The sequence below is a fragment of the Bos javanicus genome, chromosome 11, assembly GCF_032452875.1.
Source record: "Bos javanicus breed banteng chromosome 11, ARS-OSU_banteng_1.0, whole genome shotgun sequence".
NCBI classification, from domain to species: Eukaryota; Metazoa; Chordata; class Mammalia; order Artiodactyla; family Bovidae; genus Bos; species Bos javanicus.
In genome coordinates this window covers 101,333,998-101,358,986 of record NC_083878.1, presented here as the reverse complement: position 1 = coordinate 101,358,986, position 24,989 = coordinate 101,333,998, and the positions used below count along the sequence as shown (strand labels likewise).

The window sequence follows — 24,989 nt, the reverse complement described above, 5'->3', positions numbered from 1 at the left end:
TGTGATTGGAGCCTGGTTCCTGGTTTCCACGCTGAACACAGTTTAAAAAAAAAAAATTTTTTTTTTTTTAAAAAGGAAAAGAAAAAAACATAGGCACGAACATTCGCTCTATCTTTAAATGGGCCTCAAAGATGCTGGGCCATGGGCTGGTGGCAGCCCCTGGAGTCCAGAGTGATGATCAGTGGCTGGCGGACTCCACGAACAGCTGGGCATCCTCTGGTTCAAACACGCTGGAGCCGGGAAGTCCGAGAAGAGTCTGGGGTGCTGGGCTGGCAGAGCCAGCTCACCTTACTTTCACAGGAAGGAGCCATAACACATGTGCTCAACCCCACCCCGTGGCCCTGGCCCAAGGTTCTGTGGGATTTGCCTCTGACCCCAGGATTCCTCCTGGGCCTTCAGTCACCATTGGAGCCTCTCACATGAAAGCACCCAGCCATCCTCATCTCACTCTCCTTTCCCAGAGCACACTGGTCCCTCCCAAGGCGCCCCTTCCCTGAGGGCGGTGTCTCCTGGGACAGGGCCTCCTCCCAGAGCCCATCTCACTGAGGACCAAGATTCCTCCTTCAGCTGCAGGGCAGCAGGACCAAGCGTCGCCTCACCTGACATGCATGTCCATGGCCATATTGTCGCTGGATTTCGGATGGGGCAGCGAGTAGCCCTTGCTCTGCAACGCCATGTAACCCTCAGGGCTCCACACGGGGGCAGGGTCAATGGCGGTCACCTTCCTTTCTGGCAGCGGGGGCACACAGCTCTGGTCCTCAGAGCGACAGCCAGTCCCACTGAGGGAATCCGGGGGCATTATGGGTTTCATCAATCCTGAAGAAGGCAAACAGCTAATCGGTCACCTCGTTTAGCAAGCCATGGGTCGCCTACAGGCCCAGAGGAGACAAGCTGCCCCGACTATCACGGGGATGCAGCATCCCACCTGCTTCACGTCATCTGATCACAGAACCTCTGAAAGCACACAGGCACGCAATCTGAAAGGCCTGTTCAAAGACCCTGGAGGTCCAATCTTAGTTCCTGATGAACAGCGCCTATGTTGAAGGATATGAAAAACTGGCAAATGGAAACAGGACACAACCAACTAGAGAGCTCATGTCTGGCGGCAGAAAGCTAAGGGGTCAGGCAGCCAGCAGCGGGAGATGACAAGGGTCTCCTGCACAGACACAGGGAAGATGGGCTATGCTCCAAGAAGCCTACACGCACCAAGGAGCCAGAGTCTGCCTGCTTCCAAACCCTGCAAGATTCAGAAAGGGCTCTGGATTTCAGTTCTGCTTGTTTCTGCCCCTGAGCTTATAGTGATAATCCACATTCTCTCCAGGGAAGGGAAGAAGGGGACACACAGATGACACTCAACTCTTAACTGGCCCGAGGAGACAGGGATAAGCTGACATCTTGGTCCAATGAGATACAAACCAGCCTGGGAGACGGCACCCCCTCATTAGGGCCCCTCTGTCCACTTCTACCAGATGGCATGCTGTAGATGACATTAAAGGCCTCCCATTGGGCCAGAGTCTGTGTAGAAAAGAGGATCTGATTTTTCAAATATTTCACAAAGCTAATTACTGGGCCAGTTTTTTTTGTGCCCATTTTTCAAGCTGAGATAATCTGATCAGGAAAATGATTCTGCATCAGGCTAGTGATTTTATACTTTCTTTCAGCTGTGGATGCTTTGTCCAAAGGTTACCAATATACGACTCCGGCACAAAGGTAGTCTGAGTCATGTGGTCAAGGACCCTCTCTGGAATCCTAAAATTACACCCCGTTTACTAAGTATTGATCACAAGGTAGGCAGAACTGCTGAGCACTACACAGAACTATTTTTGGCAATATGGCAGCTCATATCACCTGAAGAAACCTCCTATCACAAAAACGCTGCACAAAACATGTTACACATTTCACTTGCAGAGCTCTGCTCCCCCAAACCAGGAAACCCCCAGGGAGCGGAAACCACAGCCATGGGCAAGAGCCATGGGCCAGAGGCACGAGCCAGGGCTCCTGAGAGGGGACCCAGGGACACATCTGTCAGATGTAGTAACCTACAGCTGTGCTCCTAAATACCACCCCCTCACCCCCCAACAGGAGATGGGGCTTCTCTGCACAAGGCAGAGAGTTACAGCTGAGGTGCTGCTTACACAAAGACCCTCAAAGGGCTATGCATTCAATTACAAGGCAGACCAGAAAAACCTCACACTCTTTAGGACAGGGAGATGACTGAGCTAGTGACCCGGCCAGGGTCAAGTCAAGGAAAACAGTCCCCAGTGAGGAATTCATGGCCACATGCCAGCTTTCACACAGGCTTGGGGGTAGTAGAGTGGAGTTCAGATTTACACCCCTAGAATTCTCCAAAAACTTCCTGAGTTACAATAAAGGTATTTCTAGGCTGGCAGATGAAAACACAGGGCCACCCTGGAGGGATACACTCTCAAATCAAGCTGCACCAAATCCCCAAGGTAAGAATAGCTCTGCTGGAAATGAACTTATGAGTCAAAACTCCCGGAACATTGCCGGGAAAGCATTCCACCACGACAAGTCCACAGCAAGTCCACAGGATCATGCACCGTCCCTAAGAACTTCAGAAAACACATCAAAATGCTAAACACCAGAGAATTACGGTTTATATGATTAAAAGCAATTAAGAAGGAATTGAAAACTCACAAAAAATATAAGACACAAGAAAAAAAAAGATTTGAGAGAAAAAGTCTGGTAATAAAAATAGTCATGAAATTAAAAACCCACTGGACAGTAAAAAATAAAAACAGCAGATTAGGCACAGCTGGAGAGAACAAGGAATTAGAGAATAATTCTAAGCATTTTCCCAGAAGGTACCACAAAAATCAGCTCTCATGTATTCAGGAGACCTGGAGGCAAAGTGAGAAGAATCATGACGATGCAGGCATTTGTACAGCACAATCAGTACAAATAATCTAAGTGGGTGACATAGGAAGAAAGGATACAAAGAATGAAAAAAGGCAAATAGTTAACACGATAATTAGAAGAGAAACTCCCAAAAGTGATGAAAGCAATACAACCTTAGATTTGAGGACTATGAGTTTTAAGCAGAATAAAGTAAGGATAGATATAGATATATACCTAGACACAGCATTTTGAGAAAGAACTACAGGAGACCAAAGACAAAGAGATCTTAAAGCAACACAAACCAGACACAGGAGCCAGAAGAAAAGGAATACTATCTTCACAGTCCTAAAAGAAAGTAACTGCAAACTTAGAGTTCTATACCCAGCTACACTATCGTTTAAGAGAAAGGCTGCCATAGATGAAAAATAGTGCTCAGTTGCGTTGAACTCTTTGTAACCCATGGACTGTAGCCAGTCAGGTTCCGCTGTCTATGGGATTTCACAGGCAAGAATACTGAGGTGGGCTACCATTTTCTCTTCCAGGGGATCTTCTAGACCCAGGTTTGGAACCCATGTCTCCTGCACTGGCAGGCAAATTCTTTACCACTAGTGCCACCTGGGAAGCCCCATGTGAAGAATATGTATCGCCAAAAACTTTCGTAGAGGCCTTGACAAAATGTATGTTCTGAAAAAATAAATGGAGCTCAGATGGAAGGATAAGCAGCAAAGACACTAGTAAACATATAGACAGATCTGAACAAGCATAGATTGAATAAAACAACAAAGATAATAATTTCGCAAGCATCAAAACAAGGGAAGAATTAAAATTCCAGGGAAAAATTAAAAGACTCCTGAATTAGAGCTCAGGTTCAGGGTAATCTGATTAGCCTTTGTTAAGTCAAGGGTGCGTGTTAGAATTTAACCTAACCACTCACAGTAGAAACAGAATGCAGAAGGAAAACAAAAGGAATCGGAAAACTTGACACCTATGCCCCCAATCTAAAGGGAACAACTTTGGTAACTACAGTCACAGTTTTACCCACTCAATGTGGGTAAAACCAGACACATCTTAAACATACAAAGATATTCTCCTCCACAAAGGGCTCAGGCTGACAATAAAAAGTTGGGGTAGAAAGATACCACACAAATACTAATCAAAAGAAAACTGGAATGAAATTATCATCAGATCTGTTAAAGGTAGAAAACACAAGAAACAAAGGTGCGATGCGAAAATACAAGAAACAGGATACAGTCACCCCAAGCCTACATGCTTCCAGATAGGTAAACCAAAAACTGACACATTTACAAGATTTGATAAATCCACAATCACGGTGGAAAATAAAAAATAAAATAAAAAAACTGTGATGATAGATATTCATACAGCACAGTCAGCAAGCACACTTTAATGGACCATGTCCAATAGGAGAATACATTCTTTTCAAGCCCCTGAGTGAAGTTTGATCTGCCACTTGTTAAAAATAAAGTTTTACTGAAAAGCAACCACACCCATTCACTTACTATTGTCTATAGCTGTTTTTGTTCTACAACAGCAAAACTGGAGTAGCAGTTCAAAGACTAAAATATTTATTATCTGGTATTAATGGAAAAAAATTTTGACTGCTCGTCTATATCATACAGACCATGATATATGACCAAAAGGCAGCCACAGTAGAAATTAACAACATATGGATGATATTAAAACTCTGTATTTGGAAATTTTACAATATACCATTAAAAATCACTCAAAATCAGACTAATATTTAAAACTGTACAGTAATAAAAATGTTATTTTAAAACTCAATGCTCATAAACTCAGGTGAGACGTAAATACATCAGAAAACTCAGGAACTAGTGATCTAATTAAGCATCCAACATAATCGGAAAAAGAACAAAATAATTTCAGTGGAAATAATGGGGGGGACAAATTAATGAAATAAAAACCAAATAAAAGACAGGAATTAAGAACCTCAAAAGATATTTTTTTAAAAATGGCATTAAAAAAATGGCATTTGACAAACCTTGGGAAAGACTAATCAAGGAAAAGAGAGAACATAAAGAACACTCAAGAATGGAGCAGAGATATGAAAATTAACAAAGACAATTTATGATTCATAATCTTAGTCTCTTCCTAACAATTCTTTGTAGGAGGTACTATTACACCCTCATTTTGCAAACAAGGAGGTTATAACTCAGACTGGATATGTGACTTGCACAGAGGCCGGACTGGAATCCAGGTGGGGTCTGTCTACCTCCCAAGGCAACGCCCTTGCCCACACCACATACCCTGGTCTTCACTGCACCTTGGTGCTTACCTGAGGGATGCAGGGCCGAGGGGTAGAAATCCACTGGGGTCCGAGTGGGCGGGATCCGTGGGTCCATGTAGGAGGGCATCATCATCCACCTGGGGTCAAAGCCCAGCATCTGGGGGTGGTGCGGGTAGAAGGTGCGCTGCGGGTGGGACGGCGGAGGGTACACCGGCTGCCAGTGCTGCATCTTGTACAGCTGCTCCTGGCAGAGACAGAGACCTGGCTGCACAGGTGCCACGGAGCAGACAGGCTGCGCGTGCCCACATACACACGCTTCCAGGGAAAACCCACCCAGACAGAAGACCAGAGAGGGCAGGCCCCAGTGTACGCATGACCACGTTCAGGCCCAGGCCCTCTCCCAGGACGGATGCACAGTCATCCCATCGTCACACAGGGCCCTTGGGCTCCTCCACTACACACGGTAGCTTGGGTGCTCACGCAGATCAAAGGCTCTCCTGGAGCTGACACGTGACCAGCACACCTCCCAGAGCACCTCTCCCCAATGCTCCTCCCCATCCCCAGCCCCCACTGTCCCTTCAATTCATTCTCCACACTCCGATACCCTGATCACGGCCAGAGTCCTCCTGGGTTCTCCACAGTTCTCCATCTAACAGCTGGGATCCATGGGGCTACATGTGATCTATAGGGTCTTGACCCATCTGCCTCTCCAGCATCACCTCCCACTACTGCCCCAGTCTCCAGTCCACACACCTGCCTGCCTGCCTGCTTCAGGCCTTGGAAACACGCTGGGCCATCTGTTCCCTGGGCCCCAAACCTGTTCACCCACACCCCTCCTTCAGGTTTCAGCTTAAAGAGAACTTCCTCTGGGAAGCCTGCCACAAGTTCCAAGGAAGGTCAGGTACCCTGTTCTCGGCTCTCACAGCACTGGTGTTTCTCCTGTGGTTGCCTCCCTTCCCTATATCAGGGGATCATATGCCAAGTTCACTGCAGTCCACTCACCTCTACCATCAGACATGGTATGGAAAGAGTTCACTGCATGAATGAACTAACACATCAAAAGAGTGTTAAAAATCAAGGACCTAGACCCAATGAGGGTTCATTTCAGACCTGCTCCACAGCACCAGTGACCCCCGGGGCTTTCCTCACAAGCGGACCCCAAACCAGCATCCTGGCCAGACACAGATACAGTCAAACAAGTGGGACAGCTGACCCAGCATGCCCTATCCCACCAGCCAGCAGGCTCAACTCCAGCCTGGGCGGGGTTCCCCGGATGGCTCGCCGGTGCTCCCAGCACCTCTTAGGAGCACTCGGCACTCAGTAAGCGGAGCTCTCTAGGGCTCTGCCCACAGCTCCTCCTCCTGTCTAAACCCCAGGTCCCCAGGGAAGCTGACCAGACAGTCCATTTGCCAGACTCCCTCAGGCTACTCTGGCACGTTCAGGCTTTCTCCTACTCTTCAGGAAGGATTTACCTGTCACTGCCCATCCCCACCCTCCCCAGAAGACTTCCCTAGAGCAGCTGTTACAACTGTGTCTGGCTGGAGTGACTCCAGAGATCTCTCCAGTGGGCAGTAAATCTTCACCAAGCCCAGGAGTCACTGCATGGTGCCTGCTCACGGTACAAAACTACAACAGCACAATGAATGTACCTAACTGTCTAGGACACAGGCCACGGTGGGCTTCTGGAATGCTTCCTAGGAGCCCAAGGGAAACAGGGTCTGGGGTGAAGGTTGTAAAGGCAACTTTAAAAAACTTCTGGGTAAAGGTGTAAAATTTGATCTGTTTCCCCAGGGCACCCGCATTTTGGAACATTTTCGATTACTAACAATAATTAACCAGACTTCCCTGGGGGTCCAGTGGTTAAGAATCCACCTTTCAATGCAGGGGACACAGATTTGATCCCTGGTCAGGGAACTAAGATCCCATATGCAACAGGGCACCTAAGCCCATACTCTGCAATCAGAGAAGCTGACATGCCACCACGAAGACCCAGCACAGCCAAAACAAAGAGAGAGACAACGTTTTAAGAACATTAATGGAACACCAATAAAGACACTACTGGACCACCGATAAACTAGTCTACGGGCATCGCAGACTCCTCACCGCCACGCCAAGTCAGGGCTTCATTCCTTCCGCTTCACACTGACCTGTCCAAGGCCCACCCGGCTAGATAAGCAGCACCGTTAGCACCAGAGCCCAAAGCTGTTTGACGGAATCCTACAAGCCTCCGCCCTTAACTCAAAGCCAACATTCCTCTCCAGTGCTCTCCACACAGCCCCCAGGCCTCTTCCTCCCAGAGAGGCTCCAGGGTGGGGCCGCCGTCAGTTTGAAGAGTGGCCACATTGTACACCTCTCAGTGAAAAAACCACTCAGACACCACCAGCCATTCCTTTCAATGCTAGCCAACAGGGTCCACAAACTACCAACAAAGGTTTTCATCCAGAGGATGAATTACCTGGAGAAATGAAAGGCCAGGGCTGATCTCCAAGGCCCCCACTCTCCACGTCCCTGCTGGCAACTGGGGTACAGGAGGGTGGGTGTCATCTGCTTTAATTGAAGGGGCCAGGGAGACGGAGGGGCGAGTCTGTTTACAATATGGGCTAAGCGTCTCCTGTTTACCTGCTGCTGCTGCTGCTGCTGCTGGCGCTGGAATCTGGGAGGGAGTGACTTTTGGTACTTGTTGAATTCCTGTGCAGGGGAGCCAGCCTCCCGGGGCCCCTCCTCACTGCCGCCGCTCTGAGCCACTGCTGGAGGAGCTGTGGGGGCTTCTTCTGAAAACGTGCTAGCGGTCTCCTGGGCAGAGAACTCAGGGGAGCCTACAGAACAAGTAATTGGGGAGTGGCCAGGTCAGTTCATGAAAGCTTGGCTGAGTGAATATTTAATGGCAAATGCTTTTTCTTGTAGGCACATACTTTCCACTGCTAAACTACTTGCATCCCCAAACCCCAGCACTGAGCTAACACTTCCCATGCCCAAGCTCACAGCCTCCCCCTGGCCCCCATCACAGATTAGAAAACGAAGGGTGGAGAGATCAGATGAATTGCCTGAAGTCGCACGGTCGGCAGTAGAGCTGGGATACAATTCCAAGTGAGAGAGGGTCTATTAAAATGGACCCAGCGCAACAGAGTGGATGAGGCCTCAAAGGGAGCCCACGTGCCCCCACCTCCATCCATTTATGTGAGTCAGGCCAGCCAGGCAGCCCCTCTGAGGACGACAGCTGCAACTATCCCACGAGGCTTCTGTGAGCATTAACTGGGCCAGTCCACGGAGTGCACTTCAAATGGAATGCTCCCCACCATCTCCAAGACTGTGCCCCTTGGAATCCCCTGCTGTCTTCCCCATCCCAGCTTTGCATTCTTTTTTCCAGCTTTATTATAACTGATGTTTCCATTCTTAAGAAATCTACTGCAGAGAGCAAACACCAGTGCAAAGCCTGGAGGTAGGGCAGCGTTCCAGAGGAATGATGATGGGCAGGGGGCATATGGAAGAGCCGGGGACACATCCCACACCCAGGCCCACTCTACACCCTGCGGTCCACTCCCTGACTCTCTACTGCCCCCTCAGTAGGTCCCTGACACTGGGCCCAGGCTTCACCCAGACTTCAGTGACACAGCATTTACAGAAGGACCAGCATCTGAGTTCCTCGGCCAAAAGGGCGCTGATGACCACCAGGTCACTGGTACGCCCTCCATCTGAGAAGCTTTCAGCAACTAAAACTAACATCAGGCCCTTCTCTACTTTAGAGACTTTGTTTGAGTTCATTTAAGAAAGTCACAAAGAACATAACTGATCATATTATTAAAAACTAGAGCAAGAGACACCCTTCACCACTTAACACTGTTTGGTGTCTCTAGTGCAGCCACATGATCCAGTCCTTTTAGGAATAACATCAGGGAAAATGTATTCTAAAAAGTGGGCAGGCTTCCTTCAGCGTCACAGAGAGTGCTGTGCTCCTACTGAGGTCCTCCGGCACCCACATCTCCTCTGCCAAGCAGTAGTGGTAACGAAGACAGTGCTTCGTTAGAAGCACCTGTGAGAAGGCGGGTGCTTCTGCATGTAGAAATGTGCCATGTGCTTCGTGACATCATCTCCCAGGACCCTGAGCACAGGAGGTGGGTACAAACTCTCCCCAACCCACTTCATGGGCGAGGAAAGTGGGAAGTCAGAGGGGAGGTGTCAGAGGGGAAGCACGTGGCCAGCTGGCTTCAGTGGTGAAAACAGGACGTGAACCCAGGCCCCTGATCCAGGCCTGAACTCTTAACAACTGGGATCCCTGTGTATCCAGCCACTGGCCACAGTTCATGCTAAGAAGCCAGGGAGATGCCCAGTGACACAGCCCTTGTTTCCAGGTCAGGGGCCAGGCTCACTGCTCACCTTTGTGGACGGCAGGGCCGTTCTCCTGGGGAGTCACCTTCTCAGCCCCCGGAGAGCGGGGAGCTTCCTTTTCCGCCTGCTTCTGGGCCTCGCTGGCCCGCTGAGCCTGCTTGCACTTCTGGTCAAGCTGCTTGAGTTTGGCAGCACAGGCAGCCAGCCTTTCCTCGCGCGCACGGCGCTCCTCCTCCTCCCGGCGCTTCCGGGCTCGCTCCACAGCCTCGGACATCTCAGACTGGACAAACTTCTGCCGCGGTGGGGGCTTGTCCTCTTTGTCCTCGGCAGACTGCTGCCGAAATACGGTGCCCATGGAGGATTTCTGCTGAGAGAAGACGGTCAGAGGATGTCACAACTCAGAGACAGGTCACCACCTGGAGGGGGTCAGCTCCCTTCTCAAGACCCTTGGGCACCTTCAAGAGGCCTATGGCAAGAGGACCTGAGCTTCGATCCTGTTCTGCCCTACACTGTATTTGGAAAGAGGGCTGGGCAAGCACCAACAGTCTAAACCCTAATTTCTCTTTTGGAAACTGTTGATAATCAAGGAAGCCCTCCGGGTTGTAAAGGTGCACGGAATCATTTGCAAACCTCTTAACACCATGACTGAAATGCAGGAAACACTCAAGAGAATAGGCACTCCGGCAGCCACCTCTGGGCACGCAAGGTCAGGGTACCCACTGCTAAAGAACAGGAGCAGAAAACCACATGCTCATCACTCCTCAGCCACAGAGCTGCCCTACTGCTCCTCCCACGAAAGCAGATGAACCTCTGGATACAAAGAGCCCCAAGACACCAGAACTCACACTCACACGTGAGGTTTCAAACTGATCAAATGTAAAAACGAAACAGCATCTCTAAAAACATCTCTTCAAGGTATTTTATCTACTTTTAAGTCTCAAGTTGATTGTTAAGTTACTAGACAACCAATAGGGTGCCAACGATGCAGTGTGAAAACCTCTCCATTCTGGGAAGATTTCTTACTGATTTGCAGGAAGAGAGGCTGCAGGCAGAATATGCAGCAGTCCAAAGGATGGGCTGGGTCCCTGGACCCCAGCCGCTGGAAGTCTAATGACATACAACTGGCAGAAAAACAGCAACTTCTTGTTTTGAGGGATAGTTACACAGATGAATGTAACTGTTGAAAAGTCATCAGACATAAAACCAAGATCTGTTGTGTCTTTTCTTGTATTTTAATTGTCATCGTTCAGTTGCTAAGTCTTGTACGACTCTTCTGCAACCCCATGGACTATAAGGTTCAAGAGAAAGGCTGCCTCAGGTTTAAAATAGTGCTCAGTTGCTCAGTTGTGTCTGATTCCTTGTTACCCCATGGACTGTAGCCCGCCAGGCTCCTCTGTCCACAGGACTTCCCAAGCAAGAGTACTGGTGTGAGTTGCTATTTCCTTCTCCACAGGACAGTCCTGACCCAGGAATTGAACCCATGTCTCCTGCACTGGCAGGCAGGTTCTATACCACTGAGGAGCCAGGGAAGCCCTTTATGTAAACTACATCTCCATAAAAGCAGTAAGTAGCAGTGACAGTAGAGAGTGATTTTTCTTCTAAAAACTAACTTCTTATAATCCAGAGACAATTACTACAAGATTATAAATGTCTAATTTAGAAGCACAAAGGTACTTTTTACATAATATAATTGGGGCCAAGTGTGCACTCTCCTTTTACTTTGCCCCGACCACTGCCATCTGTCCAGGCACTGTAACAGCCGTGTACTATCTCACCTCGAGTCTTCACCAGGACACATCTCACCCCCTGATGCTCAGGACACCTGGATGATCCCTAAGGCGTACCCCTGATTATTCCCTTCACAATTTCCCAGAAATTAAATACCATCAAAGGGTATGTGCATCTCATCAAAACTATACATATGCCTTTCAAAACTGCCTGAAGTGAGCTATCATTTTATAAACTAAATATTCTGCAAAACATTTAAGCTGTGACAATCTTTTCAGAAATTTGGATTCATGAAATGATAAGAGATTTTATCTTTGTTGACTCTAGATAATAATAAAAACACTCAAGATAATTCAGGGTTGTTATGAGCAGATCAAAGTAAAAAGAACCTTCTTTTGAATACTGAGCAACCCCAATATAAGGATGAAATCTGGGTTAATCGCAAGATAATTCCTAAGAGCTGTACTGAGTCTGTTTTCATTCTTGTGTCCCCTGTATGAGCACAATGCCTAGCAAGAGATGATATGTGCTCAGCACAAAAGACTCAAGATAACGGGTATTTTCACTTTAGAGGAAGACGTGGAAGTCCTTTAAACAGCACAGGGCACTGGAAATGGCAAGGCTGCCAGTCTGTTTAAATGAATGCCTCCCCTCCGCAGCTCACCCTTCCTGCTCAGTTCCATCCCAGAGTCAGGCAATGCAGCAGCGCCAGGCCTGCGCCCAGGGGGTCAGACAGCTCAGGGCAGGGTCAGAACCTAGGCAGCTGAGCAGGGTGTCCACATGGAGGTGTGGCTGATGAGGAAGGTGGAGCCCAATCAAGTGGGAGGAGGAAGGAACTTCTAGAAGAGATGGTTCAGCAGGGAATTCAGGGTCTCTGGGAGAGGGGCTGACATCTGAGGAGCTGAGGAGGGCACCTGGGCAAGGGACAGGGTGAGGGTAGAAACAAGAAGACTAGGGAGACAACGGAAAACAGCCAGAATGAAGTGTGTGTGTGTCTCACATACATACATTCCCCAACTCCATGTGTATGTGTCTGTGTGTGTGTGTCTCTCACGTACATACACTTCCCAACTATCCACGGAAAAGGCCAGAAGCAGCAGCACTCCTGGTGCCCACATACTGATTTATAAGTGTCATTAAAGGCTGACTCCAAAGCTAGATAAGGACAAAATGAGCTTGGAAAAGCTTATTCTACCAGAAAGCAAGGAATCCCTCAAAAAAAGAATGGAGACAGTGAAAAGCACCCGGCTGCCAGCCTGAAGCCCCCAAACCAAAGAAAACCTGAACATCCACAGAAACAATATAATTAAAAATTTGATGAGAAACTGGATATTCATAGTCTTAAAGTAACTAGCCACAAAACTGCTATCAATTACGAATCTGTGGTGCATGTGAAAGCTCGATGTTGTGAAACCCAGTAGCCAGCACCTCAATCCTGAGATTAAAGTAAGGCTGTCACAGCAGGCAGAGAGGGACCAGGGTCACCCAGGCGGGAGCAATGAGAACAGTCAGTGCCAATTCTGAGAGACTCTAGCCAAAAAAGGGAAGCCTTGAACCCCACCATGAGGAAGCTCCAGACAAACGGCACACTGCACAAAGCAGTTGGTTTCTGATCTTCCAGAGCGTCAACCTCAGGAAAGCGGAGCAGAGGCTGAGGGTCCACTTCACACTGAAGGACACCTGACCCTGACCCAGATTCCTCTGCACCAAGACCATCAACTGGGCAGTGGGGGCAGTGGGATGGGGTCTGCCGACGAGGTGGCAGTGGTACGTCAACGCGAGCTTCCTGGATCCGACTGTGCTGACCTAAGAAGCATTCATTGTATGGTGGAGCCTGATCAGACTAGCAACTTACTCTTCAAACGGCTCAGGAAAAAATATTCTTTGCATTACACCAACTTTTCTGTAAGTTTGTGACTGTTCTCAAAATCTTAAAAGAATAATTTTTAACTTTAAAAAAAAATAAAAAGAGGGACTTCCCTGGAGGTCCAGTTGTTAAGACTGCGCTTCCAACGCAGGGGGCCCGAGTTCAATCTCTGGGCAGGGAACTAGATCCCACATGCTGCACAGTGTGGTCAAAAAAAAACAAAAAGGGAGGGAGGTTCAAGAGGGAGGGGACATATTATACCTATGGCTGATTCATGTTAATGTAGGGCAGAAACCAAGACAATACTGTAAAGCAAATATCCTCCAATTTAAAATAGCTTAGAAAAAGAGAGAGCGAAATGTCTGCTTAGACTTTTTCAGAAAACCAACCAGACTACTGAACTCAGTGAAACCTAACTGAATGTCCATCTGAAAGAGTGAGACTCTGGCTGTAGTGACCAGGGACACACCACATCGAGTCCCCAAGCCAGCCACCACTCAGTGTTCTCTGAGCTGGCTGAGACTCCCCCTGCAGCCCCCACGCACGGTGGGCTCCTGAAACCTCCCTGGCTCCATCCCTTCCTGTTCACTGTAAATGCATAGAACAGCCTTTCAGGTGACCTGCTGGAGTCTCTGCCTTGGATCTCTAGTCAGCTGAACTTGGAAAGGGCTTGTGTATGCGCACACGAACATCCATGTCCCCCAGCCAAACGGGCACAGGACTCCTCCCCCGCAGTGCCCACGGTACCTGGTAGTCAGGGCCTGACGCCCAGCTGTGCAGCTTCCTGGAAGGCGGCTGAGGTTCCGGCACCTTCCGGACGACACGGGTCACGCCTCCTGTTTCACTCCAGTCTTTTCCTTCCTCTTGGGTGCGCTTGGCATCAGCACTGTCTGCAGAGCTCAAGGATAACTGCCGCTGCCTCCTGGGGTCCCAACTATTCCTAGGACAAACCGTGAAGACTTGGTTTTCCTGGTTGGCCCAGGCATGGTCTCATCAGACCATTAGCAATTCGAAAGTTAGCTTCTACAAACTGATTTCCTTCATAAAAGACCCACGGCGCACCCACCCAGAGCACCTACACCAGCACCCATTTTACCAAGTCAGTCTTAAAGACACAGCTCCAGTCAGGATGCCTCACACCCATTACTTCATCTACTGCAAAAATAACAAAAACAAAAACGCCTCTACTTCCTCCATTTTGAAGAGCTGGTCACTGAGTCTCCGGGAAGTTGGGGAGCTGTTCACAAGAAAGAACTAACAGAGTTGAACCCAGGCCTCCCACTGCAGGCCCTTCTGTCTATGCCAAAGCCCCGTCCCAGGACTGAACAAATGCTCCTCACGACAGCAGAAGGCTCACTAAGTGATACATTACAAAGAGCAGGAGGAGCAACGCACACACTGGATAGAGGAGGAGGAGACAGACGCCAGCAGAGGCTCCGGGAAGGCTTGCTGAGTGGTGCTCACCTTTACACGCTGTGGTGCAAACAAAGGCTCTGTGACAAAACACGTGTGCATCTACTCACACCTCTGCTAGTGCAGAAGTGGTGCCCAAAAGCCCAGGGGGAGCACAGAGAAAGCCAGGGAGTCAGGCCTGGCTAATACACGTGCTCCTGCACGCACACACACACATGCACAGACGCTCTGGAGGTGGAGGGAGATGAGGCAGGTGAGGAGAGTCAGAAGACCAGAGACAGAGCAACAACTGCCGGTGCCTCTTGACGGCAAGCCGAGGTGTGGGGCCCACAAAAGGTTCCTGATCTGCCAGGAAAGACCCAAGTCTCTCAAAGATGATGACTAAGCCACAGGGCGACGGTGACAGGGAAGGAGGGACAGGCCGGCCAGCCTCTGGATGCTGCGTGAAAGAAAGGATGCAGGTCCCAGTGTTCCCAGAGACAGTGAACAGGAAGGGATGGAGCCAGGGAGGTTTCGGGAGCCCATCGCGTGTGGGGGCTGCAGGAGGAGTCTCAGCCAGCTCAGAGAACACTGAGTGGTGGCCGGCTTGGGGACTCAATGTGGTGTGTCCCTGGTCACTACAGCCAGAGTCTCACTCTCTCAGATGGACAGTCAGGTCACATCAATTCAGAGAGAGGAACGGAGTGGCCTGCTGCTCCAATGAATCTACAGGGCTTCACATTTCCACTGATTTAAATTCTGGATCACATCTCCTTCTGAGCTTAGTTCCAAAAACTGACCCATAGATATTTCTTTCCCAAGGGCACCCAAAGCTTCAGTTGAAATCAAGCAGCATTAAAATAAATTACAGAAGCCTCAATTAGCTAACTGCCTGTGTGCCAGCTGAGGAAGAGTGACAGAAGAGCGTTACCAGCTCCCTGCAGAAGAGGAGCCATGAAGCCGAAGATGACACAAGATTTGCAGACCCACTACATAAACATTCAATTACTGACAGTAAAACAGACAAAGGGAAAAAATACCAAAACACTACCATCTAAGCAATATAAACCAGTACTCACATTTTAACAGAAAGCACAGTAAGTCTAACAGATATATATACAAAGGAAACAGGCAATTCCATACAAAGAGAAGCATCCACATTTGCCAATACTGGGGTGCTGGTGGGGTGGGGATGCAAATTAAAGCGACCATAGGTACTACTTTAAAAGTACAAGCCCATGCTACTGGTATTCTGCTAAAAACTAGACTGGCTAGACTACAATTTAAGTATTTTCCAAATGGTATTGGGAGCAAGCATCAATCCAATGAAATGATCCAAAAAAAGAGAGAGAAAAGATTCAAGTTGTCAAATATGCTTAGGCAACGTGGCATACCCCACTTTCGGCTTCCCCCCCACGCCCAGATCCCCAGCAGGCTGTAGCACGCACATCCTAGGCCCTGGGCACCCTTGGAGTAGAGCTGAACCCAGGCGGTTTCCCAAGTCTGCTTGGCCAGAGAAGCCTTTAGGGGCACCACACACTCATGGCAGTCTGCAGAACAGTCAGTCTACAAGACACACTTGGGAAAAATGCAGGCACGGTGGCTAAACAGCTAGGACTCAGCCACCCATGCCTGGTGACCACCCTGGCTCCCCGCCCCCAAACAGCTGTCCTTCCATCTGCAAAATGGAAACGGTGTCTGGCCACGTGAGGTCGCCGGGGTGATCAGGACATGCAAAGCGCACGGGAGCACTGAGAACACCAGTGCACATACATCTGTAAAGTGTCACATGCCCCCCTCAACCCCCGCCACCGGGAGCGGTGCTGTGAGCAGGGATGGCGCCCTTACCACTTTGGCCTGCCGTCCTTCAACACTTCCTCCTCCTCCTCATCATCACTGAACTTCAGCTTCTCGGAGTAGTCCACTTCTTCATGGAGGCCTGCAACAGGAGGAGGGCCAGCAAGAAGGAGACAAGATGCACATCCCAACAGTGGGAAGAGCACCGCTGGGGGCGGGGGGAGCACTGCCTCCAGGCAGGAAGGGCGCCAGCCCACCTGGCTAAGGGGCACCCCGGCTGCCACCACCAGAACACACACTGCAGAGAGAGGTGGAGGACACAGACCAAGACCCCACGCTCCCAATGCAGGGGCCCAGGCCTGACCCCTGCTCAGGGGTCTGGATCCCACAACGAACACGTGATGCAGCCAAATAAACACATATCATATTAAAACAAATACAAGTGACCATATGTAAAATAGATAGCCAACGGGAATTTGCCGTCTGGCTCAGGAAACTCAAACAGGGGCTCTGTATCAACCTAGAGGGGGGGGATGGGGAGAGAGAGGGAGGTTCAAAAGGGAGGAGCTATATGTACACCTATGGCTGACTCATGTTGAAGATTGACAGAAAACAACAAAATTCTGTAAATCAATTATCCTTCAATTAAAAAATAAATAAATTAAACAAACAACACCAACAAAAATACAAGCGAAAGACAGTACTGGCTTTGGTCACAGCACAGTAGCCTCCCTGGTTAAATTAATGCTGTTAAGAGAACAGTCCTTAAATCTGTGCAGACCAAGTTTTCTGCAAGTGTGTTAGAAGGTGAGGAGTGAGCAGAAGCAGGTAGAAACCAGCCAGGAGGCCTCCCCGCCAACACACACTCCAGAGAGGTCAGATCTGAGAGTGGCTGCTTCGCCCCAGGGCCTTCCCCAACCCGAGTGGCTCAGGCGGCAGAACGTGTCCATCAACTGATGAGCAAGTACACAAAATGCGGCAGATGCACACAATGGAACAGGATTTGGCCATATTAAAAAAAAAAAAGTTCACACACACGCTACAACATGATGACCCCTGAAGACATCATGCTGAGTGATGGAGCCAGGTGTGAAAGGCCTCATAGCCTACTGTGAGACTCCATTTGTACAAAACATCCAAAACACGTAAATCCACAGACAGAAAGTAGATGGTGCTTGCCAGAGGCTGTGTGTAGAGGGAGGGGTCACTGGGAGTGAGTGCTCATGGGTATGGGGCTTCTTCTGTGGGTGATGGAAATATTCTGGAATTCAACAGTGGGGATGACTGCACAAACTTGTTAATATACTAATAATCTCTGAATGGTAGACTTTAAGGGGGCAAATTTTACATAATACAAAAATCTGTCACATGAATTATATCACTGAAAAAAGGGATGTGACAAAAAGCCCAATCCAGTTAGAGTTAGATTTGACAACAAAGCAAGTATGATCACATACCATCTCCCAGAGCCTCGCGCTGCATACAGACACAAGTGGGCTGAAGGGTGTGGGTGCAAAAACACAGCACGACAGCAATAAATACCGTCAGAACAATGATCTGACACTGGGTGAAACAGACTCCAAGCAAGAAGTGTTAGGAGAGATGAAGAGTATGTGAAAACAATATAAACGGTCAGCACATCAGTCATAAAAATAAAAAATGTGTGGAACAGCTTCAAAATAAATGAAGCAAAAACGGACAGAATTAAAGGGAGAAACAGATAAATCTGCAATTGTAGTAGACAGTCTAATACCTTACTTTCAGTAACGATAGAACTAGACAAAAATGTTATGAACAACACTACCAACCACCCTGACTAAACTGATACATAGAGAATGTGATATCCAACTATCGAATACACTCTTTTCAAATGCACTTGGACTATTCACCAAAACAGACCACGTATCTTAGTGATAAAACCAGTCTTAATAAACTGGAAAGAATGGAAGTCACACAGAATATGTCCTTGTGACTACAATGGAATTAAATGAGAAATCTAGAAAGTTCCAATTAAAATGATCAGTGAACTAGAAAATAATCAAAACAATGGAGAAAACTAAAGCCAAAAGCTTTTTGTAAAGATGAGTAAAACTAATGAGCTCTTGGCAGAAGTGAACAAGAGAAAAAAATACAAATTACCTAATTATCAGGGATGAAAAAGAGTGATATCTATATCATTACAAATCTTACATACACCATTTTTTTAAAAAAAGATTCTAAAATTATATGAAAATGGACTTAGAAGAGTAAAATAACCTTAAAAATAAACAAAGCTGGGAAACTTACACTAACTTACTACAGAGCTACAGTGTGGTATTGCATAAGGATGAATAAATAGAACAAACAGGGTCCAGAATTAGGCCCACACTTATGTGATCAATCAACTGTTGGCAAAGGTGTCAAAGCAATGCCACAGGGAAAGAGGAGTCTTGTCGCAAATGGTGTAGAACAACTGGGTATCCTGTTGGATTAAAATGAACCCTGACTCCCATCTCACACCATATACAAATTAATACATGGACCACACATCTAAAAATCAGTGTTAAAATTATAAAACATAAGGGAGTTTCTTTGCCACCAGGAGGGACAAAGATTTTTATAAAAGACACAATAAACCATAAAAAACACAAATTTATAAGTTAAACTTCACCAAAATTTAAAACTTCTGCTAATCAAAACGCAGTGCTGAGAAAATGGATCAAAACTTTTGTGAAATGTTAAGTCTCCAAGGATGTGTATCTGAACACTCAAAAAAGATACCAGTAGCCAAATCGGTATGAAAACGAGTGTATGATTACTCATCAGCAAGATGCAAATTAAAAGCACAATGAGCTAATGCTACACACCCACTGGAATGGCTAAAATTAAAGAGATGAACATCAGAGCACTGTAAGGATGCAGAGCCAAATTCTCAGAACTGCCGCTGGAGTGCACACCAGCCACCACGGAGGTCTGCGTGCTTCTGACAAACCTAATCACACACCTCCTCTTTAACCAACGACTCCACTACTGGATATTAACTCAAGAGAAAGGACAACAGCATCCATAATAAACTTTCGGGCAAATTACAGGATTTGATACAATGACACATACCTCAGTAATTAAAAGCAACCACGGACATATGTAATAACATTGATGGATCTCACAAACCTTACAGCTGAAGGAAAGCTGCACCACTCCACCCATCTGCAGTTAGGATTCATCAGAAGGGGGAGGCCTTGGGCAGAGTCAGGAGGAAGACTGGCTGGGAAGGGACAAGTGAGCACTGTGTCTTGACGTGGCTGTGCTGCTCAAGCACATGGGTTTACCAAAACTGTACAACTAAATGTGTGCCTCTTACTTGGAAACAAACATCCAAAAGAATTTTTAAAGAAAATAATCAGATCAGGAGTGTGGGTGATTATGAGAATGAAGAATGTTGGAACTTGCTGAAATGCAGTGACAGGGCACTGTGTGGGGCTCATCACACTCCTGTTTTAAGTCTTTCGTTACAAAAACTCTTTCTCCCTCCAAGAGTAAGATGAAAGACCAAGACAGACAACGTGGCTGCGTGAGGAAGCAACTGCTGGTAAGGGCACCAGCAAGGACCTCTCAGGGCCCAAGGCTGTCTGCTGCCCCTGCCCTCAGGGGTCCCCGTAGACTCTGTCACAGGAACTGCCAACCTTGGCAAGAAGCACAAACAAGAGTGCAATCCCCGCCTGCTGAACCGCCAGTCGAGAGCCCACAGGCAAATGCCACCACCCACCTGCCCAGCCATCGTCGGCGTCAGTGTCCAGGTCATCGAGGCCCTTCAGGTTTTCTGCATTGACGATGGTGGGTCGTGGCACCCGCTCCACCAGCGGCCTCAATGGACGGATCGGGCGGCTCACTCCCAGTCTATTTTCTTTTCTGATGACAGACAGAAGGGTAAAGACGCTGGGCTGGTGTCAAATACACAGATGGAAGCAAACCCAAATACTTCTCCAAAACTACATCCCTCACTGCAAAGGTTCACGTGTGCCCTTGATATTATAATCCTCCCCTTTTTAAAGAACATATAATCAACAAATACATTCCCAAGAGAAGTTCTGCTTCATTTTACAGTTTTAGATGCTCGGTGTTAAATCTACGGTGACAGCAATAAACAACTATCAGGAACCTGAACTCACAACCCCTCCTCTCGTTTTGCCCCAGAGGCCAGCCCTCCCACACACCCTGGAGTATCAGGTGGGTCTCTAGCTTCTGAGGTCTCAAAGCACTTTCCTATGTAAACCCACTGTACTGTCCCAATATCACCAACCAGGGTGACTTCTACATCCGTGACTACAATGCAATGGCCTTACCCGTCTTGGTCATTCATCTGGAACTGTCTAAAAGGAACACGGGGTTCAAGACGGAGCTGAGGAAGGGGAAAAGATCCTCGTTCCACTGTACCCTGGTTCTCTGATGACTGTGGCGAACACATCTGAAACATAACATCAATGAACAGGGTTTTCCAGTAATGGCCCAGAGTCTAAGTTCCACTGGCACCAGAATTTGTTCTGGCAAATGGGAAACAGAAACAGGAAAGTCTTGGGGTTTCCCAATTAATCCTATCACCAACTCCCCCATTTTTCCTGCCATCAGTACACAAATCTGGGGACTTGTGTCTTGGGGAATACCTGCCTCTCCTTCTTCTAAAAGAACCAAGGTTAAGATAACATCCGCATCACCAGGGAAAGAAGCCAGAGGCCCTTAAAATTTGAAACAGGGGGAATGAAAATGCAAAAGCAATGGAAACCTTCAGGGTAAGGCACCAGGGCAGAGAGACTGGGCGGGGATGGGGGACGCCCACGGAGGACATTCAACCCCGTGAAGTAGGTTCTGCTGGACATGAACGATCTGACTCTGTGGGGACAGAATGCACACTCTGAAGACTTACAAAGGCAGGAAGCATGTCATGGTATGTAGGTGGGTGGTATACACTCCCCAAGAACTGTGAAGCCCCTCTGCGGACAGGCTGAGGCGGGCGGAGCGAGGGGTCCTTAGACTCGCTGGCGCACGCCGAGGAGGGGGCTCCGTCTCCCGCACTCGAATTCCTGCTGCCCAGCTCAGTTGGGGAGGCGCTCAGAGACGTGGCAGAAATTATGTTTCGCCCACCGCCCTCCCTCCAGCTTGTCACATCTGGAAATGGAAAGGGGGCAAAAGGGGAGAGGAAAGAGGAGGGGGGAGGAGGGATTGTATGAGGTTCTGAAGGTCAAGGGACCCCCCTCACTCACCAAAAATTAAAAAAAAAAAAAAAAAAAAACCCCAAAGTGAAGAATTGAGTCGACTGGTCAAGTCTGTAAGGGAAGGTGGGGGGCAGACATCTGGCCAATGAGTATGAAACTGCTGAGGGTGTCTGACTGTCAGAGAAACACAAAACACAGTCTCCTCAGAGGGAAGGCAAGTGTAAACAAGGGGTGGTCTTCCTTCATCAACTCAAAGACCACACAACCTGAGACCTAACACCCCAAAGAGATCCAGAAGGTCCCATAAGAGCAGTCTTGGGCCACTGTTTCCACTAATACTGACCCCGTCCCATTGGGATTGGTACCGGGCTTGGCACTGGACTTGATGTTGGAACCAGAGTTCCTGACGCAAGTTCAAACGCTGCTCAGCAGTGCTAACTCTAGTCAGGGACTTCCTAGATGTGATGTAGAAAACAGCTACTGGTCCCCTCAAGTAGGGGCTGGAAGGGTCTGGGCCCCCCTGCCCAGGCCTCATCCCACCTGCTCCCACAGTGGCCTGGGGGAACCTCCTGCAGTTCACAGACTGAAATTTGCCAACCCTCTCTGACCATCGTTTTAAGATGATGCTTTCTCCTGCTCGACGTAGCAAAACCTGGTGGGATTATAGGCCAACAAGGAATCAGATGAGCCAAAAAGACTTCTCTTTTTAGTCAACTTATAGTTACAGAAGTTGAAACATGAAAGGTCCTTGAGTACTTGACCCCTAAGAGAATGGAACCCAGGATCGGAGCCACAAAGTCACTCTGTTCCCAACTCTTCAGTCCCCTTGTACATGACCTTAGCCAAGCCCTGGTCACCCAAGGTCATCTGCTTGTTCATCTTCTCAAACAATGAGACAGAACTGATTCCAGAAGCTTCTTCTAGTTCTAAACTGTTACCGTCCTACAGCAGCTCATCTTAATTAATCCCAGAAAGTTGATGTTTTTAGCCTAAGAAATCTGATTATATATTTGGAACAAACAAAATAACCCAGCATAGACCACTGAGAAGACAGTATGTTTTATCAAAGAGCTGCATGGTGATCATTTCATTTATAGGATATCCATTCTGACTCTGGGATAACTTGGGAATTAATAAAAACAAGCAGATAAAAAAGTCTCTCATATTTCAAAACCTGATCAACTCCCCACCTCAAGGGCTATTTCAGAATCCGTGATTAAAACTGATGGAAAATCCCATTCCCAAACAACACCTTAAATTCTAACCACCCAAGGCTATGAAAAAAAAAAGTATTACCGATAAGAATTGCTACACAACCCTGCTTACCCCTTGGCCAGACCCCAGATGAGGGGCCATGGAGATGAGTGCTGGGCTGGCTACTCAACCAGAGAAACATGTTAAAAAACAGATTCTAATTCGGCTAGGGGGTAGGAGAGGGCTGGAAATCAGACTTAACGAACGCCCAAGTGATTCTGACAGGACTCAGCTAGCTCTGGAAACCACTGCTTAGAAGATAAGCTCTTGAACTGGGAATCAAGTTAACTGGCCCTTGGTCCAGCTGTCCCTGCCGTGACCACCCAGGCACAGCACAGCCTCCGATGACTGCTGGGAAGACGGACACAGGCCTGGACTGACCCAAAGGACGGGAAGGGAGGCGCGACCTTCAGCCCAGCGCGGGAAGTGAGTGCACAGACACAAGGACCCGGTACAGGATCGGCAGCTGTGCTCTCCAGGCAGGGAGCCTGGCTGCTTGAGAGATGGCTCGTGTCTGAGAGGTAGAAGCTGAAGGGGAACTCGCCTGTTCCCAGACGGGGGCTGCAGCTCACTTACTCTGAGGGCGGAGGCTTGGTCCTGGCCCATACGACGGATCTAAGACGCCCTTTTCTTTGCCAGCCTTGTCCTGCCCTCCAGCTGCTTTCAGCGTCGGAAATTCCTCGGGAGAGAAGGATAACAGTCGGCTTGAGGCCCTTAAACCTGTCAAGAGAATCAGAAAGACTCAGGGGGCAGGTGAGACTGGGGTCCATGGTTCTCTGCTTCAGCCTTGGAGCACACTGGCGGCCCCACCACTCTGAGGGCGCTGCTTCCCGCGGTGCTGTCTGTGCTGGCCTTCTGTGCCCACAGAGTGGCACCAGGGTTTCCTGAGGGTGACGAGGGGAGGCTGCCTGCAGACCGCAGCAGGCCCCCTGCCAGAGCTGGTCACAAACAGCAGGGGTTGGGTATGGCAGCTACTGTGGTCTGAGCCTTCCTTCCCACTCCTGGAGGAAGGCAGTATCGTCCTTTCGGCGGTGGTCCTGGGCAGGGGGAGCCAAGCATGGTCTTTGGGGAAACCTATCCAGTGGAGTCAGCAGCTTTTGGGTGGAGGTAATGCCCCTCCCCAACACCTCACAGCTCACACTGCCTCCTGGATTGTCTGTCCACTCTAGTAAACCATTTCCTACAAAGCTCCTCAAGTTCTGCAAGGCCAAACACTCTAACTCTTATAATCCCAGGAACAACTTCTTTCCTTGTTCTTTCATTCAGTCCCCAACACTATCAACCCCTGCAGAGAAACAGCCTTTCCTGAGCATCGCTCCTACCACTCAGAGCAAGGAGCACTGGGACCCTGCGATCATCTCTTCGATGAACGGGTACTGAAAAGTGATGCATTTTAGGGCTTGGAGCGGGACTGGTCCCTTCAGGGAGCACACAGCGCATGTGCAGCACCACACAAACTTAACAGCAGCAACATTACACAGTAAAATATCCAACCGTGGCTCACCTTGACCCCCAGACAGACCCAAGTCTGTCCCTAGGAATCATTGATCAGAGGACCTGCTGACGACAGCAGACTTTGTGAGAAAGAGGCAGCAGGGTTAGTGCAGAAGCTCAAGGTGGCCATCCGTTCACCATCCCCCTTAGTAAAAAGGTCCAGGGGGGGTCAAATGAACCCACCAGGGGGGTAAACAGACACATTACTAACCAATGATTCACTTGAGAGACAATCGCCAGGTGTCACGAAGGAGGACCATTGCTCTCACAGTTGCCTCACTGTATCAAAAGGTCACTGGCAGGAGTGAAATATGAAAGTCAATACTTTAAAAGCATGAACAGACGGACTTCCCTGGTGGTCCAGGGGTTAAGACTCCGGGCTCCCACTGCAGGGGAGCATGGGTTCCATCCCTGGTCAAGGAATGATCTCACATGTCATGTGGCCACACACACACAAAAAAGTAGACAGTGTGAAGTCAAAATAATAACCAAAAAAACAATAAAAGCCTAGTACTTTTTTCCTGTCTTGATAATCATGTAGCTGATTTTCTAATCATGAATAAAACTTGCCCTCCAGAGATAAAAAGGAGAAGGTGAAGAACTCCAGCATTCACAGCAAAGTCATACTCCTAAGGTAATGCTCACCCAGCACTCCCTCCTGCCCTCTGCTCTCTGCCAGGAGGAGCGGAGACAGCACAGTCAGGGGCTTCTCGCACGGCCCCAGAGGGACCTGCTTGCTGGTGCTTCAGGCAGCAGAGCCCGCGGGCCACGTGCCTCCGGCCTCTGCCTGAACCACACAGGCAGGCCTAGGCCTGGGCCT

At 48.5% G+C, this 24,989-nt stretch overlaps 1 protein-coding gene across 15 annotated transcripts in view; it reads right to left on the bottom strand.

Annotated features, from left to right (window-relative positions):
- Positions 1-24,989, bottom strand: part of PRRC2B (proline rich coiled-coil 2B) — an 84,201-nt gene that overhangs the window by 23,030 nt on the left and 36,182 nt on the right. For 8 of the 15 annotated variants that reach the window (XM_061433869.1, XM_061433879.1, XM_061433875.1 and 5 more), the window contains exons 6-15: positions 23,252-23,395; positions 21,133-21,374; positions 20,555-20,676; positions 19,978-20,120; positions 16,284-16,374; positions 13,791-13,983; positions 9,497-9,815; positions 7,742-7,938; positions 5,171-5,363; positions 600-816 (exon numbers count right to left, since the gene is read on the bottom strand). In XM_061433869.1, the coding sequence (XP_061289853.1) occupies positions 600-816; positions 5,171-5,363; positions 7,742-7,938; positions 9,497-9,815; positions 13,791-13,983; positions 16,284-16,374; positions 19,978-20,120; positions 20,555-20,676; positions 21,133-21,374; positions 23,252-23,395 (1,861 nt within the window). Of the gene's footprint in view, positions 1-599; positions 817-5,170; positions 5,364-7,741; positions 7,939-9,496; positions 9,816-13,790; positions 13,984-16,283; positions 16,375-19,977; positions 20,121-20,554; positions 20,677-21,132; positions 21,375-23,251; positions 23,396-24,380; positions 24,465-24,989 lie in introns of all 15 variants that reach the window. The other 7 variants (XM_061433871.1, XM_061433876.1, XM_061433878.1 and 4 more) reach the window with 3 other exon arrangements.